Consider the following 16,384-nt stretch of genomic DNA (forward strand, 5'->3'; position numbering starts at 1 on the left):
TCCAAAAGATAGAAGTGCATATTTTCTGGCTTTGTGTACCTGGTATAGAACCTGGCCTTTGGATTCTCTCTCTTCATCCCAGACAGGATATGGATAGAGCTGGCCCTTAACTGGTTCATACAACAATAGTGACAGTTGAGGCCGTAAACCAGCTTTGGACACATATTTTATGGAGATTTTGCCACACTCCTGGCAGAACACACACAAGCATAGTGTTGTCCGTGGTGTAGACAGCAACAAATGGGAGGTGAGCAATGGTGACAGCAAAGATACAAAATACTGAGATTTCCAGCTTCTCTGGACGTTTCCTCTGCTGCAGCTGTCCCTGTCAAGCAGGGTCTTCTGCAATATGGTCATCTTGGCCAGCCCCACCATACAGATGTGTTGGACAGCTATGTCTCTTAACCCTCGGAGGGGACAGACTTTGGGCTTGACTTAGCATCCCCTTTGAAAATAGAAGTCAGGTTTGTTTTTCCTGATGAAGGAAATCAATTATGACATAAGAGAATGACAGAAAAATAACAACTTTCCTGCATATCATCTTCAGAGCTCCCTTGGGCTCCAGTGAGGGAACATGGTCAGAGGTGCCATAAACCATCATGGGTTGTCCCCCTTTCTGGGGGTGAGTGGGAGTGCTGATCATCTCCCCACTGATGATCCCCCTCCTCTACAGCTGTGCCGGGAAAGAGGAACGAGATTTATTACGAGTGCTGTAAGGAACCGTATCCAGACGTGACCTACACGGTCACCATGCGCCGACGCACACTCTACTACGGCTTGAACCTGCTGATCCCCTGCGTTCTTATCTCTGCCTTGGCCTTGCTCGTCTTCCTCTTGCCGGCTGATTCAGGAGAGAAGATTTCTTTAGGTAAGTGCCACAGAATTCATTTCCTTCCTAGGACTTATCCATGGAATGGGGAATAAATGCCTTATGATGCTTGATAGAAAAGGATTTCCCCGGAGGAGCAGCTGAAGCACTTGTTTGGTTGGAGAAAAAAAGATGACGGCTTTCTTCAAGACATGAACACGTACAGTGCTAAGTACTTCTACTGACATCATCTTTTTGATTTTATCATGGGGATGAGGCAAAAATTTTCACTGCCCCAGATGACAACAATGATGACACTCTCTCCACTGCCAGTCTTTTCTTTAGTACATCCCAATGCATTTCACAGCTTGTTAGCTCCTTTTTTCAGCTAATATACCAAGATACAGAGGTGGAGAGGCTCTCTAAAGAGTCATGAGCTGCAGTGACTGGGTATGGGATTGTCATCTTCCATGTCCCCAAGGTCCCAAATCACAAGGCAGTGAGTTCCTCACAAATGCAAAGAAGTGAAAAGAAGCCAAAAAGGAGTTAAGTGTGGTATATTGTTATATGTACTTCCAAGAGCAGGGGAGTGGGAAACACACAAAGCTGGTCCAGGTGAGACCGTATGTTTTATGTTGTGCACAAATCTGGTCTGGACAAAAACATTCAGAAAAGAACAAGGGCACTGAAGGTCCGTAGAGAAAACAGGGAATTGAGCAACCATGCTTGCACCAAGTAAAAAAAGAGCTAGGAGGAAGGGGACTGCTGTTTATAAAAAGTAGGGCGGGATCAAGAAAAAGAATTATTTGAGCTAAAAGGCAATACCAAGAAGAGGAAATAAAGTTCACACAGGCTGTGAAACAGGACAGTGAGTTTTTACAACAGCCTTTCCAGAGGAAACAAATAAAGAACTACATGTAAATGGGTTTGCAGCTGAAGGCAGACATTATACAACCACCAATAGACAGTGACTACTTTTGCCTGTGAAGTCTCTGCAAGCTCTTACAAACTGGCTAGTCTTTGCTTGAGCCTGGTTTTGCAAGGCAAGCATTTTATCTAGCAGCAAAAGCTTCTCCATTACTTTAAGAGGAGCAAAGTTTGGGGAGTAATTGAGACAAGGGGAAAGAAAGCGGATAAAGAAGCATCAAAGATGCATCCAGAGATACTCCTGCTTGGTCACGTTGCTCAGCCTTCCCCTCTGTGCTCGTTCTCTGCAGGTATCACTGTGCTGCTCTCCCTGACCGTGTTCATGCTGCTCGTGGCTGAGATCATGCCTGCAACGTCTGACTCCGTCCCACTGATAGGTAAGCCGCTTTTGTCTGCTCTGTGCACTCCCCAGGGAGCTTCCTAAGTTCCGTGAAAAGCCTCTTTGGAACCAATTTTGTTTTCTTTCTTTTTCAATGCGGTTTTGCATTTCAGCAATGTCAGGAGTAAATTCTGGATCCTTCACTGTTTGTGTAAATGAGGAGAGCCTGCAGAGGGGTGCAAAGGGGCTTTGAAGACACCAGATAAGTGGATGCATTGCAAGGTGCAGGGGACATAGCACTAACAGAAAACCTGGAGGTTCAGGTGGGCAACCTGACCTTGGACATGGACATAGAGTGAATTCTGGCAAAATGCTCAGTCCTGGCTCTGGATTTATTGTGCAAATTCCTTGCCTACAAGTCCTGCTTTCTCTCCTTTTGTGCATCTCTCCCTGCCAGTCCTCCTCGCTTCTGCCTACCCCAAGAGCAATTCCTAGAGGAATTTAACTAGAGGAGACTCTAGTTAAAATGGAAATATGTCACTGGTGTATTTTTAGCATTTGATGAAACTCTTTGACCTGATCACCTTCTTGGTAACTTCCACTGTGACACACTTAGAAGACAATATAAGAAATTTGAGCATTTACCATACAAGCAGTTTTATTACAGCCATGCAAATATCTTAAATACTTTACCAGGACTCAGAATGGTGGATTATTGCTCTTATTATTGGTGTAGTGGTATCAGAAGGCTCCAGGTGAAGGTCCATGACACATAAGTGCTGAACACACACGTACCCCCACACAGCAAAGGGCTTCCTTAGCTCTGCCTTTGAGAGAGATGAGGGGACCAAGGCAGGTTGGATGTCCAGCACCTGCATGGGACTTCCCGTTGGCCTGAGGATGGCCAAGTGCATCAGAGCTGGGCACAGCTGAAGAGCAGAGAATGGGATGTGACCAGTAAAGGCACTGGCTTGTGCACTGCCTTCGTGTGGCTTCCAAGTGGGACTGAGGGCAGAGCTTGAATGATCATTCACAGAATGAGAAAAGAGAAGCCACTGATAAGCATGTCATGCTGGTGGGGGCAAAGACCTGTGGCCATCTCTTTCACAAGGACTAAGAGGACTTGAGCTTGAGCAGGGGAAAGGATCATTCCCTGGCCGCAGAGCAGGGTAAGGAAAGTGAATCTATGCTGATATATATCTAGATGCTGATGGAGAGTGTGCCTCATCATTGCATAAGTAGTGCCTATGATGAGGCAGACCATGAAAAGAACAAAATGACGTTTAGTCAGACAACCTCGTTATCTAACTTCAGGGAGTTAGACAGAACTAGCAGTCTGAAAGGTTGGTGACTCACAGGGCTATGCAGCATGCTCAAAATTTTCCAAAAAGCTCCAAATAAATTGAGCATCTTACTGAAAGTTGGAATGAGTCTAATCCTACATGAGATGGACTTCCAGGAAGTTAGCAAGTCCCCCAAGCCATGTCTGTACCTGGGATCTACAGAGGGAGCTACAGGTGTAACAAAACAAAATAAAAAGTTGGGATTATTAAAGGGCTACACTTTTCTATTCTGACTGCACAGCTTTACCTAGACCAGTTCCTCCCAATAGAGAGTTCCTCCCTCCTAGAGACAATAAGAAGACCTGGGCCAAGGAAAGCTTTCAAGAGTTATGCATTCTTGCAGATTTTAAATCTGGAATAGCAGATTTCAGCTAATTTCTAGTTAATCTGTTGTGGATATGTGGACATTAAAAATCAGCAGGGTAGTGGGGAAATCTACTGGGTCAAGTCCCCTTCTCCAGGTGACTGTTGACCCAAGTATTAGGACTTCTCACACTTTTTCATTATTTCTGGATAAAGAGCTGAGAATATGAGGACAGACTCTCTTCTCACTATTAATATATTAAATATGCCTTGCTGGAAACTTGTATTATTACCACTTTTTTCATAATGCCTAAATAATTGGAGCATATCAAAGGTATTAGAGATGCACCTTTCAAAGTTGTCGTATAGGTTAAAGGCAGTCTGTTCCTTTCATCTGCTCATTAAACAAGTTTCATACTGCAAAACACTGTAAAGAATAGTTCTAATACATGGACCCTGGAGACTGATTTGAGCTATCCAGCAAAACGATGCCTAGAGCAATTCCCTGGCTACTCTCATTCAATGTTCCCATGTTGCAACCCAAAAGTAAACTGAGGCTTGAGTAAAACCAGGCAATCTGGGCTGGCACGCTCTGAAACTTGCAATATTTATCCCAGAGAGTGATTAGTTTTAAATTCATATTCCCAGTGATCCCAGAATAGGAAATCCCAGAATATCAGCAGATGTCTTGAAGAGGATGCCAGGTAATGATTGCACTTCTTCATTGTGATCCAATTGTGGATGAAAATCCTTAGGGAGGAAGAGGTGGACTCTTGGACAGCTTATTCAGTTCTTGGAGTATTTCTGTGATTTCCTGCACCAAGCTACAGGAATAAATGAATCTCCTAGAGCACGAGGTTTAAAGGAGATTGCAAGTAATTTGATCCTGATATAGAAAGATCAACTACTGTTCTGCAGGAAAAGTCACTGTTGCTGGTCTTCCTGCACATGAGAGTAGAGGTCCTCTGATCCAGACACTTGGCTTTGTGTTGTTAGGACTTGGGATTTTTAAATTAAATTTGCATCCACCTGGACCTGTATGAATACTCCCTGCTTTTGCCTGTCCCACGACACTGGTCCCTAACATGCTGCATCTGTTTCTTTCCTCTCCCATTTAGCCTCAATGTCAAAAGAACTGGCTTCTCAAACCTGATCTACTTGCAAAGAAATGAGGAGTTTGTATCTTGATCCTCCTTAAGCAAATATCTGTTGACCTCAACTGGTATTTACAATGAATGAAGCAGTTTCCAGCCTAAATGAGCATAACGGGCAGGACACCTGCTTTTCCCTGCTATAACCTGTCTGCAAAATATCTCCCTCCTCTCCTGACCATGTCTTTTTGCAATAACTCTTTATAAAACTGTCCACAGCAGACTTCCTCTCCCACCACATGCAGCTTCTTGCGTGATGGGCTCCAGTCTTCTACGCAGTCCAAAAGATGCACATCCACAGCAAGCAGACTTTTATTTTTGTTTTCATCTGTAAAGAGCAAGTGGCAAGATTTGGCCTAGAAATCACAGCTCAATGTCTTTGATAGCCTGTGCGGTGGTGTTTGCTGGAGTCCCCTTCTACTCAGTGAGCCAGAAGGCCGCTGTTGGGAGTCTGGATGATTGCATTTACTCCCTTGATCCTGTTCTCCAGCAACTTCTCCTTGTCTGAGGGAAATAGGAATTTTCGGAGCTCAGTTTTCAGCAACATTGCGTATGTGCCACACATTGCAGTCTTTAGAAAACCGAAGGGCTTCTTCAAACTGATAAAAGCCCAGGAACCAGAGCAAGGGTGCTTCTGCTTATGTGTAGAAAATTAACCACCCATAGCAAAAGAAACCAGCTCAATCATTTGGATCAGAGTATTCACGTCCCATGGCATTTACAGACACAACGGTTTGGCAGGAGTTCAGCACAAGTTGGTTATGTGAGCAAGGTTTGTTTCGCTGCTGGGCCCTGGAGGTGCCTGCTGGTGCTGGAAGCTCTCGAGCAGACATTCAGACCACGCTTATCCAGCAGCAGATGTGTCCTAAACTAACCCATCCCGGGGGCGGCTTCATCTTGCCCCTTGGGCACTGTGTCTGCGCTCATGACTTGACCTATTTTTAACATCTCTCTTTAAAAAATGTATTTATAAAAAGCCAGTTTAGCTAGACAGCCGGAGATCACCACATGAGGAAGAAACTTAAAGAAATGCAGAGAACTCCAGAGAAGTTACACACCTGAAATTACAGAGCTGGTGGCATTATCACTAGGTGCAATCCCAAAGCCTGAGCCGTGCAGCTCAGAGATATGATCGCAGTTACTCCACCACATCTCTGGAAGCATATTAGCTTGCACACATATTTGTCTCTCACTTAAAAAGCCAGTGATTTCATGGAGATATCCTGTCCTTAACACATAATAAACTTGTGCACCAACTGAGGGCATTATATCAGGAGGGAGTGTATCCCATGTGTAAGTCCATGTGTAAGTCCAGTTCAGGGACCAATTTGAAACTGCACAAATAATATAATCTAAATTAGAGCTTCTGTGCAAATTCTGGTTCTGTAAATACAAACTAGAAGGTTAAGTAATTCATCTGAGAACGAAATTTATGGCATCCAAACATAAGCTGCTAGGGCTTTTTTGTTTTAACAAAGCACGATTTATGTAAACAGCACTAGATGCTCAAGTTCATTTTTGGTAACGGCTTTGTGGCTGTCTCTGAAGGAAGGATCAATCCACCCCTTAGGCAACAGGCACACGCCTGAATTCTCTGTTTTAAAGAGCATTGTGCCTCCTTATTTGCAGTCTGCACATCCAAGACCTCATTAAACTATATTCTTCATTTGACAGTAACCCTGTAATTAGGGTAGGAAATCATGCATTAAGAGGTAACGAGGAAGGTAGCTTCCCCAGATCAAGTCAGATTCCTAGCTGTAACTCTGCCCCTTCACGATTACCCTTTCAGGAGAGTCTCCTTAAGATTATACAACTGATGCGCATGCTTATGCACTTCCAGCAGGACCTGACAAGACAGTCCCCAGGATCTCATTAATCTCGCATTGCTGCAGGCGTGATTTCAAAAATCAATGTCTTGAGACGAGCTGCTAGGCTGGACTCAGGGACTGAACACCTTAAAATTTAACTCAGCTTGTACAGTAAGGTTTAGTTACCTAGCACAAAACACCAAGGTGTTTGCAGAAGGGCAGATCACCCCACCTCCCCTGGAGGCCAGCAGTGGCTCTGGGAGGTTCAGGGCAATGCAGTCCTGGGTGTCACAGCACTTCTTCCTCACCCCGGCATGTAATACTGTCCCAGGGCCATGGGGTATGGCATGGGCAGAGCTGCAGATGTCCTTGCTCCTCCTCTGTGATCCTGGCTGTGCACAGACCCAGGTGATGCAACCTCTTTTACATGTTGTCAGCCCTGGGTGATACAGCCTATTTTAGTGGCGTTTCTTTAAAAAACACCCTTTAAGAAAAATTCATCAAGAAACACCACTAAATCTCTATCCCTGGTCACTGCAGGTTTGTCTCTCCTCCCTCTGCAGTGTGACATTGAGCTCTGTCCCCACTCTTGCATCTCCCTTCACATCTCCCCAATAGCAGCACCATTGATGTAAAAAAAAAACGTGATAAAGTGCTATACACTGAGATATTTTCTTAGCAAACCGTGCCTTGCCCTGCTGTTTGCTCCCCTCCTGTTGATGCAAAGCGCATTGGCTGCAGACCACGGTGAAGCAGCCGGGAGCAGCCGCAGCAGGCAGGGCCTAACTCGCTCCGCGGCTGCAGTAAGCTCAGCACTAGCTGCTCTCCCTGCACGGTGCACAGGGGAGGTTTTGCTGTCAGGGTGTTTTGTCACGTCAGATAAGGGCACGCTTCTGCCCCTAAGCCAAACCCTAGAAGTGAAGTGTGAAAGTGAAGTGAAGCGTTTAGGCCTTTCCAAATGATCAGATGATGTGCCTTTCCCTCAAACACTCCACGGGCCTGGAGTGTTCAGGGATCCTGTTGCACATTTGAACATGTTAAAAATCTCCTTCTTCTTCTTTTTTTTTTTTTTTTAATATATCCCCAAGTAAACTCCAAAATGATGAAATTCATTATTTCCTGCCAGCTCGCTTCAAAATAGTGCCATGACTTTCAGGTCAAGAACCAGTATTTTGCTCTAAGAGATGTTTTACTGCAGAAAGTGTGGGCTACCTGAGATACAGTGTGCTCACAGATTGTTTGAAAAGATGAAATTTGGGACTTGTGAATACAAGGAACAGTCACTTCCTCAGTCCATATAAGCACCCACACAAAGCTTGATACCCATATTAAATCCTACCCAAAAAATGGAGTTATTGCCATCCATTTCATATGAACTGTATTTATTTCCCTCTGTCCTTTGATAATGCTCACCTGCTTCTTTATTCTAAATTCATAATGTTTACTTGCTACTCAGGGCTCTCCTTCTCTAACATATTTACAGCCTTGTCTCCTTCTTGTTCTTCTTCATCATATTTATTTTATTTCAGTAAAGAAGAAGCTGTGGATAAACATGTTTGTACCAGCTGCTTGGGTGGTTTCTTGCAGTTCAGTCATAGAACAAGTCGCTGAGACAAGGAAGCAGCCCAGGCTGCAAAGCCTGGTGCTTCACCCCCTCCACGAATTACTGATTGTTTTAAGTTAAGAGCAAAAGCCATTAGTGGTTCGGAATAGATGGAGAAGATGAGATTAGTCTTCTTTCACATTTTCTCTTGTACGTCTGTATCTCCTCAGCTGATGCCACGTTTGCCTCTGCCCTTTGAGTTTTTCTCCTCCTGCTTTCGGCTTTGCTCAGTGCTTCTCTCCCTGCTCTTTGATGCCCCTTCCTGCCTGCTCTCTGACTCCAGGCCTCTCCTCAGCCTCTCCCACGTGCCAGAAACCCTCAGTTCTCAACAGCCCTTTACAGTTTTGGGCTCTGTGTTAAATGTGCTTTTGACAAAACCACAAGCTTTGCAACTTTCCCCACGAAAAATTTAAAAAAAAAAAGAGTGCAATGTATCTAACTCAACTGCTGGGAATACCTGGGTATGATATTTCCCTTCCTCCTCTCTCATTTCATAATAAAACCAGGACTGTAACTTGGCACAGTGGGGAAGCTCGGAGGCTTTGTGATGAGCTGGGTTAATAAATCTGGATAACACACTCATTTCCCTGTCAGTGTCCAGTAATAATTTCAACAAAGCAAAACATCCCTCCAGGAGCATCTTGCCTTTCCTAGGGTTTCTGCTCTATGTGCCTTGTTTTACTATCAGTCCTTGATATTAATTCAGTTCCTCTCAAGTGGGAGGTCTTCCAAAACATCTCCGAAATTATTTTAAGGTGCTTCCTTGATGCTGGATAAAGAACATCCTAAAAAGGTACTGAAGGTACTGAAGGTCCTAAAGCTTTGGATTGCAAGTCAAGGCCCTATCAGATATGTTTGCTGTGATGATGATGATGTGGTCCTCTTCTGACAGTGCTGAGGCTGATCCTGGTGGCTCCCAGGTGTCAAAGCAGTTTCCAGGTAGTGTGCCATGTCATCCCTCCCTGGCAAAGACACCGAAGGAAACCAGCAGTTAAGAAAGGGCTCAGCTCCCGTGTTAACTTTCCAAGGGTCTATTAAAAGATCCGAGCCAAAGACATTTTTAAGCGACTACTTTAGGCCTGGAAGTCTTATTGGTAGCAACTAAATGTGTAGAATTTACTGCAGGATTTAGCGACTTGTGGCAGTAACTGTACTAGTGACAGCAACATGACTGTTTTCCTATTAGATGATGTGCTTTGGAGTCAGATCACACACCTTCTCTAAAACTGAATTTGTGGCTTGTTCTGTTTCCGCACCACTGTTGACTTTGTTTTTCTATGAGTAAGTGTAAGAGAGACCTTTCAATTCACCTTGCCCTCAGGAGTATTCCGCTAACTCAGCTGCATAATTCATTTTGCCAAGGAAAGCCACGCCAGCCTCCTGAAGCAGTTCTCACATTGGTTTCAGGAAGGCATGGGGACCTCATTATCAGGAACTTGCTCTTGGCTGCTATGGAGAGCAGTGTTAGGAAGCTGAGCCTGGCACAGAACTTGCCTTGGAGTCATCATTAAAATCCTTGACCTCTCCTGCAAGCCTCGTCAGGGAGAGGAGGGCAGGGGGAAGGTTATGAGCAATGCCAGTGTCACGAGTTGTCCCATCTCGCTCCCTATGATCCATCTGTCATGATCCCCAGTATTTTGCATGGTAGTCTTCAAATGCCGCCAACTCTGTGAGCATTTCTTCTTTACTCTCCAGTGCTTCAGCCTAACTCCCAGCATGGGAAGGCTGTACTGGGACTTGCATTGGTTCCCAGTCCCAGTTCTGGCTTTGAGGACCTTGGTTTCTGCCCATCATCGCAGGCTTAGATTTAGCTGTAAGGTGAGAGCACAGCTAGGACTGATAGGAGGTGGGCTTGAGGGAAGGTGTGGAAGAAGAAGCTGAAAAAGATGCAGAGAAGATGGGGAGAGGTAAAGAAATGGAGTCATGGTCACACTTTAGGTCCTGGGACCCAATGACCAGAGCACATCCCTTTGGGAACGCTGCTGGTACCAAGAAGAGAATATTTGGATGTGACATGGGTCTCAGAGACTGAAGGAGGAATGTTTTTTGCCTTTTCTTTTTTTTTTCCCTCCCCTAACCAATGTTCTCCTTTCTATTGCAGCTCAATATTTTGCAAGCATTATGGTCATCGTCGGTCTGTCTGTGGTGGTAACAGTGCTGGTTTTACAGTTTCATCATCATGACCCTCAAGCAGGAAAGATGCCCAGATGGGTAAGCAGATTTCGTGGTAAATATTCAACAACACATTTTCAAGCTAAAAATAAAAGCCTATTTTTTTCCTTACACCTTGCCGAGAATGGGTTTTAGAATAAGCAGGGAACACATTGCTACTACAAAAGGAAAAATCATGAAAGTTGAAGCAGATACCAATAGTCACTGTCATCTGCCCACCTGGTTTCAAAGAAATTTGCTTTTACAGCATCCTCTATTATCTCATTCACTTTGTTTGGTATGCTGGACGATTATCTTGATGTGAAATTTCACAGGTTTACCAATGTTAGCTGCAGAAATAGAACTGATATATCTTCTTTAATAATAAGTTATAAAGTTATAATAAGTTATAAGTTATAATAAGTTATAAAGACAATGCTAATTAAAAAAAATAAATAAACATTGAGCCTAAAAAAAAAATCTAAGTAGAAATACCTCATAAACACTTCTTTAAAGGCTATGTATACTAAGATCAGCTCAGTTTCAAGGATGCAGAGCAGGTGAATTATAGAAGAATCTCTATGTAAGCAAGAGTTAGGGACACCAATCTGCATAAACATGTTTCTGATGTCCAGAGGGACAGAGTTTGCAGCAGGACAGCATCCCTTGGACAATTGCACTGTGTCTTTGCCTTCTCAGGAGTCAGGAGGCATCATGTTACCTATGCTCACAAACCCTGCCACCCAATTCTTGATCCTTGCCAGCCCATCAAGGGACTTTCTGAGGCCACCTCCATTAATTTACTTCTTCAGTATGTTTTCAATCACTATGTGTTAATTCACTGTGATCATGACACATTGGAGGAAATTATCATTCCTGATTCTTTTTGAAGTCTCCTGGGAAAGAGGACAAGCCTAAGAAAGCAGTTCTGCAGATCTCTGTGACAACGAATGTTACAGGCTAAGATATAAAGGCTAGCTGCCTTTATAGTATACCTAGATTTATCATTATGTCTAACTAGACACATGAAACCCGGTCTTACGAATCATCCATTCTGTAGGACAAAGCAAGTCCTGAAGAACTCTGCTTTTCTCCAACAAGCTATCAGACCTGACTTATAGCTCACAAAACTTAGAGTACAGAAATGACGGGTCTGAAAACTACTGGGGAGGGGTTTTTATTCTTTCATATTGGTCACCTGGAGCTTCTAGGAGTTCCTGCAAGAACTGGAGCAATCTGTAGGAGCGGAAACTCATATTCCCATCCTGGAATACCTAGAGGATTTCCTTCCTAAAGAGTGAATCCAAGGAATCCATAGTGGAAAATGCAGTAAAAAAATTATTGAACAATCGTGGGAAGTGGAGAATCATGGGTCCATTCTCCCATATATTTTTGGGAGACGTACACATCTCAGTCCACTTCTGGAACAACTGTAGAAAAAGAGGATTTTCTTTTGTCATTGGCAAGAAAATCTATAGAAATGTATTTGACAAGAGATTTCTGGCCCGATGCAGAGGAAAATGGGGGTTAACTGTACACAGGGGAGCCCATAACTATGTAGATGTAGCACTCCAGACGTGTGGATCACCTCCACACACCTGCTGGTAGTCCTCCTGTTCATATATCCAGGACACTATTGGTTCTTTTGGGTCACAAAGGCACATCTTGTCCACCAGGACCCCCAGCTCCCTCTTTGCAGAGCTGCTCTTCAGCAGGTCAGTCAATCCCAGGCTGTGCTGGTGTGTGCAGTTATTCCTCCACCCAGGCAGGGCTCTTCAGCCCCCTTTTTGAACCTCATGAGGTTCCTCTCAGCCGACTCTGAAGGTCCTTCTGAACAGCAGTGCAGCCCTGGGGGATCAATCACTCCTCCCAGTCTGGCATGAGGGTTTGCTGAGGGTGCACTCTGTGCCTTCATCCAAGTCGTTGGTGACTAGTGATTAATATATTGCTGAATAAAACTCCCACACAATTTGCATTCTACAGCAACTAGTCAAAGAATAACAAAGTAGGATCTATAGATAAGAAAGACCTAGCCACATACTCCATGCTCGTGTCACAAGCCTGCTAAGGTCTGCTGTTTTTTGGCTAGAAATGTTGTGTACAAGGCATCATCACTCTTCAACAGCAAAGCTCAATGGCCTGCCAGCTGAACTGCCATATACTTAAAAAATACGTCTACTGGGAAGCAAAGCCTGCAGAAGGCATTAGTGGAGAGTACAAACAACACACTGCAGTAGCTGTAGTTCAGACAAGCAGACTGAGACGGACAATTTCCAGGCAAAATGGTGAATACCAGTTTTGTGGGAAGAGGCTGATGCCCCAAGAGTGACAGGATCCAGGGTCTGTGCAAGCCATGGCCATCGCTCAGCCACTAGCAACTATGGCACAGTCCCCATTTTGATTTTATCCTGCCACCATCTTTCAGGGTCTGTTTACCCATTTACCTCCTTTTTCTTATTCTTTTCTTTATCTGTCTTTTTTTTTCCCCTTCTCCTGAGGCATATGTATAGCTTTTTGCTGAATAAAAATGGGAACCTAAAATGCCTATTTACAGAGAGAAGGAAATTGCTTACCTGAAATTCTGCAATGCAAGACTCAGCAGATACCCCTAGAACTACTCACTCCTTGCACATGCCCCTGGCAGAGCCAGACACCAGTGTTTTGCAGAGCTCTAGCCATATTAACCATTATGAGATGTTTTTCCACCTTTGATGGAATTAGGCATTTCTGCAGAACAGTGCTTCCCCTCCACGTCTCCTTGAAGACCCAAGGCAGACATAATTAACATTTTCTAATAAGAAAGTTTGCCTGCTCTAGTGTTTTGGAATTTCACATTATGGCAGAATAAATTTCCCTCCATCCTCACCACTGACACTGTTGAAATATTGTTAGCAATTAGCGCCTTTGTATCGTTCCATGATGATATGTAATCATGTGTCCATAAGCAGTCAGAGGACATTTTAATTAAGGAAGTTCAATTAAATCCAGGATGGATTCTGTATAACCTGCTATGTTATAGTTCTTGTGTTTGTCTGTGGTGACCATGGAGGAAATAATAAAACATTTAAAGCCAATGGTGAAAGCAGAACAATTCGAAACTCGTGAAAATGGCTTTTCAGGGTGAGGAATAAAAGATGCATGAGAAGCAGGGAGGCAGAAGGGCCCAGGGGAAGGGAGCACAAGGCTGCGAGCCAGAAGAGCTCCCACTGCAAAGCTTAAGGACTCCATAGCTATCTTCCACTCTCTTGGCTTTTGTGTTTTACTATTATTGCTCCCTGCTGTGGCAATTAGAGCCTCCTCCTCTCTGAAGCTGTGCTCGTCCTCACAGCGAAGCGCAGGCTGCAGTTTCTCTGCTACGTGGTGCAAATGCAGGAGACAACGTGGTGCAAATGCAGGAGACAACCCGGCAACTCGGCCGCGCTCTGAAACGTCCTGATGAACCAGGGGTGGCCCTGGGGCTTTCATGGCCACGGCACGGGAGCAACATCCTAAGGGCAATGCTGGGCAGGGGAGTGAAGCCAGAGGCAATCCTGTGTTTGTTCTTTTTTTTTCTTGAGAAGAAGACAATTTGGTTGCAACCAAAATGAACAAATAATTGAAGAGGTCACCTGTATTCCAAGAGTGACTCTTGCCATTCCCTCACCGGCATTCATTCCGATATACTCATTATTTGAAGAATTTTACACTTACCAGATTTCACTTATTTAGTTTGCTGCTGTCTGCCTTCCCATGCAATCAGTGCTAAAAATTGGAAATCTTGCAAGCTCAGAGCTCAGAGAAGGGATGCGAAGATCAAGTCACAGGGAAAATAAAATGCCAGATGTGATCTCCTGAGCTAGCTCAACTGACAAGCATAATGGGAAATATTTGCCCCATAAATGGCTGTATGCAGGGTAGAAAGCTCCCACGAACTGTCAGAGCAGCTAATTTTACCCCAGAGCAGGAGGAAATTACCGCTGTTAATAACAACATTCAGATTTTGAACTGCCTAATTTAATTGATCAACTGCTGCTGTTTTTGAAGCAAAAGGCCTGCTGTGTTATGTGGCTGAGCTTGAAGCAGTATTGCAACAATTTCCAAGTTAAAAAATACAGGGCTATTTATAAACTCTTAAACAACAAGGGTTGCAGGGAGGGTTTATGCAAAAAAAAATCAGTTATTCTGTCCAATAACCCAATTCGGGATAAACTGAGAATCTCTAAGAGTGTCTCTCTCCATGTTAACTGAGAGCTGGTTGTAAAAGGATGCAAACAGCTTTGTGCCCTCTGCTCCATCCTTAAATCCAGGATTGCTTGCAAAAGAAAGAGGTCAAGGATCCTTCTGTAAAATGAAGACGTTAAATCCTCTCTGGTCTCCAAGCTGTTGGATGCTGAAGACCAGTGTGCCCAAAGTATGTCTGAAAAAGTTATTTTGGAGAAGGGCCCAGATCTGGAAAATCCCACTTAGGTGGTGAATGTTTCAAGTAGAGAGAATTTCCGCTTGAACGTACTCAAGTTGTGCCAGGGAGGTTCAGGTTAAATATTAGGAAACATTTCTACATGGAAAGGGTGACGAAGCCTTGGAACAGGCTGCCGAGGGAAGTGGTGGAGTCCATGTCCCTGGCAGTGTTCAACAGAGGTGCAGATGAGGTGCTCAGGGACATGGTTTAGCAGGAGTGGTGGGGATGGGTTTACGGTTGGACTCGATGGTCTTGAAGGTCTCTTCCAAACACCATGATACTATGATTCTGTGGTTACAGCTGCCGCCAAATGCTTCAGAAAACATTAAAGCGTTCCCTCTCTGACTGCACTTCCAGGTCCGCGTGGTCCTCCTCAACTGGTGCGCCTGGTTCCTGCGGATGAGGAAGCCCGGCGAGAGCATCAAGCCGCTCTCGTGCAAGCGCGGCTACGCCAAGCGCGCGGCGGGCGCCGAGACGCACCTCCTGCCCGGGCAGCAGTCGAGCAACGGCAGCGTCCTCGGCAGCTACCCGGGCCCGGAGAGCCCAAGGGCTCCCAAAGGCGACGCCGTGACGCTGGAGAAGATCCTGGTGGAGGTGCAGTTCATCGCCGCGCGCTTCAGGAGGCAGGACGAGGGCGAGGAGATCTGCAGCGAGTGGAAGTTTGCGGCCGCCGTCATAGACCGGCTCTGCCTGGTGGCCTTCACGCTCTTCGCCATCGTCTGCACCTTTACGATACTCATGTCGGCCCCCAACTTCATAGAGGCCGTTTCCAAGGATTTTGCATGAGGCTTCTCCAAGAGGAAAACGGGGAAAGGCAAAGGTAACCTGAAAGTAAAATTTCCCGTAATTTTGCTAGGTAAGCCAACAGAAAAGACTAAAGTGTACTTTTATGTGCTAACACACACAGAAGGAGCTGAAATTAGTTTCAAGAGCTATTTTTTTTCCTGATGTTAGTGACTCTAATTACTGAATAGTATACATGTTGAGTATACGCGTTATAACTTATTTCCTAGACTACTTCCACATGTAATTAAGTCATGATCTTGTGACAAGCAGACAAGATAGACAGGAATTCAGATCTACAATATATTTGTTACGGGCTAACACTAGCATCAGTGCATTACAAAGCATCTGGGAGAATTTTACTATTTTTACCTGGGTCACTACAAGCTCTTCAGTACTTTATTGTCTTCAGTACCTTCGTGTTTTGGGGATATTTTCTTGTTCATGTGGCTGTGATACTCACTTCTCAGGTTTGACAGATAATCTCTTCACAGTCTTACGATGCTGTATTGCATTTAACAAAATAAACCGTCATCATGTTACCTCTCACAAGCACAGTGTCCGGAATGTTTTCTCAATTAATGTTAACAGAATGTATTGGTTTTCTTTTTCATCTAGGAAGCATTGTTTGTTGGGGAATGAAGGAAAATTAATTCTCAAGTTCTCCGGCTGCTTCTTCATTGCTGCCATGCTGCAGCTCTGCTTAATCTGAAACATCTTTGGTCTCATGGGTTATACGATGCGTTCTGT

General features: G+C 44.5%; 1 protein-coding gene across 1 annotated transcript in view; it reads left to right on the top strand.

Moving 5' to 3' along the window:
• LOC112948929 (neuronal acetylcholine receptor subunit alpha-7-like) overlaps positions 1 to 16,148 on the top strand; it is a 45,631-nt gene extending 29,483 nt beyond the window's left edge. Inside the window, exons 7-10 of the mRNA XM_026041271.1 lie at positions 674 to 868; positions 2,026 to 2,112; positions 10,364 to 10,473; positions 15,209 to 16,148. Coding sequence (XP_025897056.1) covers positions 674 to 868; positions 2,026 to 2,112; positions 10,364 to 10,473; positions 15,209 to 15,637 — 821 coding nt within the window. The 3' untranslated portion in view covers positions 15,638 to 16,148. The remainder of the gene's footprint in view (positions 1 to 673; positions 869 to 2,025; positions 2,113 to 10,363; positions 10,474 to 15,208) is intronic.
• Positions 16,149 to 16,384: the final 236 nt, after the last annotated feature.

The sequence above is a fragment of the Nothoprocta perdicaria genome, unplaced genomic scaffold (assembly GCF_003342845.1).
Source record: "Nothoprocta perdicaria isolate Ctin4 unplaced genomic scaffold, notPer1 scaffold_280, whole genome shotgun sequence".
Taxonomy (NCBI): domain Eukaryota; kingdom Metazoa; phylum Chordata; class Aves; order Tinamiformes; family Tinamidae; genus Nothoprocta; species Nothoprocta perdicaria.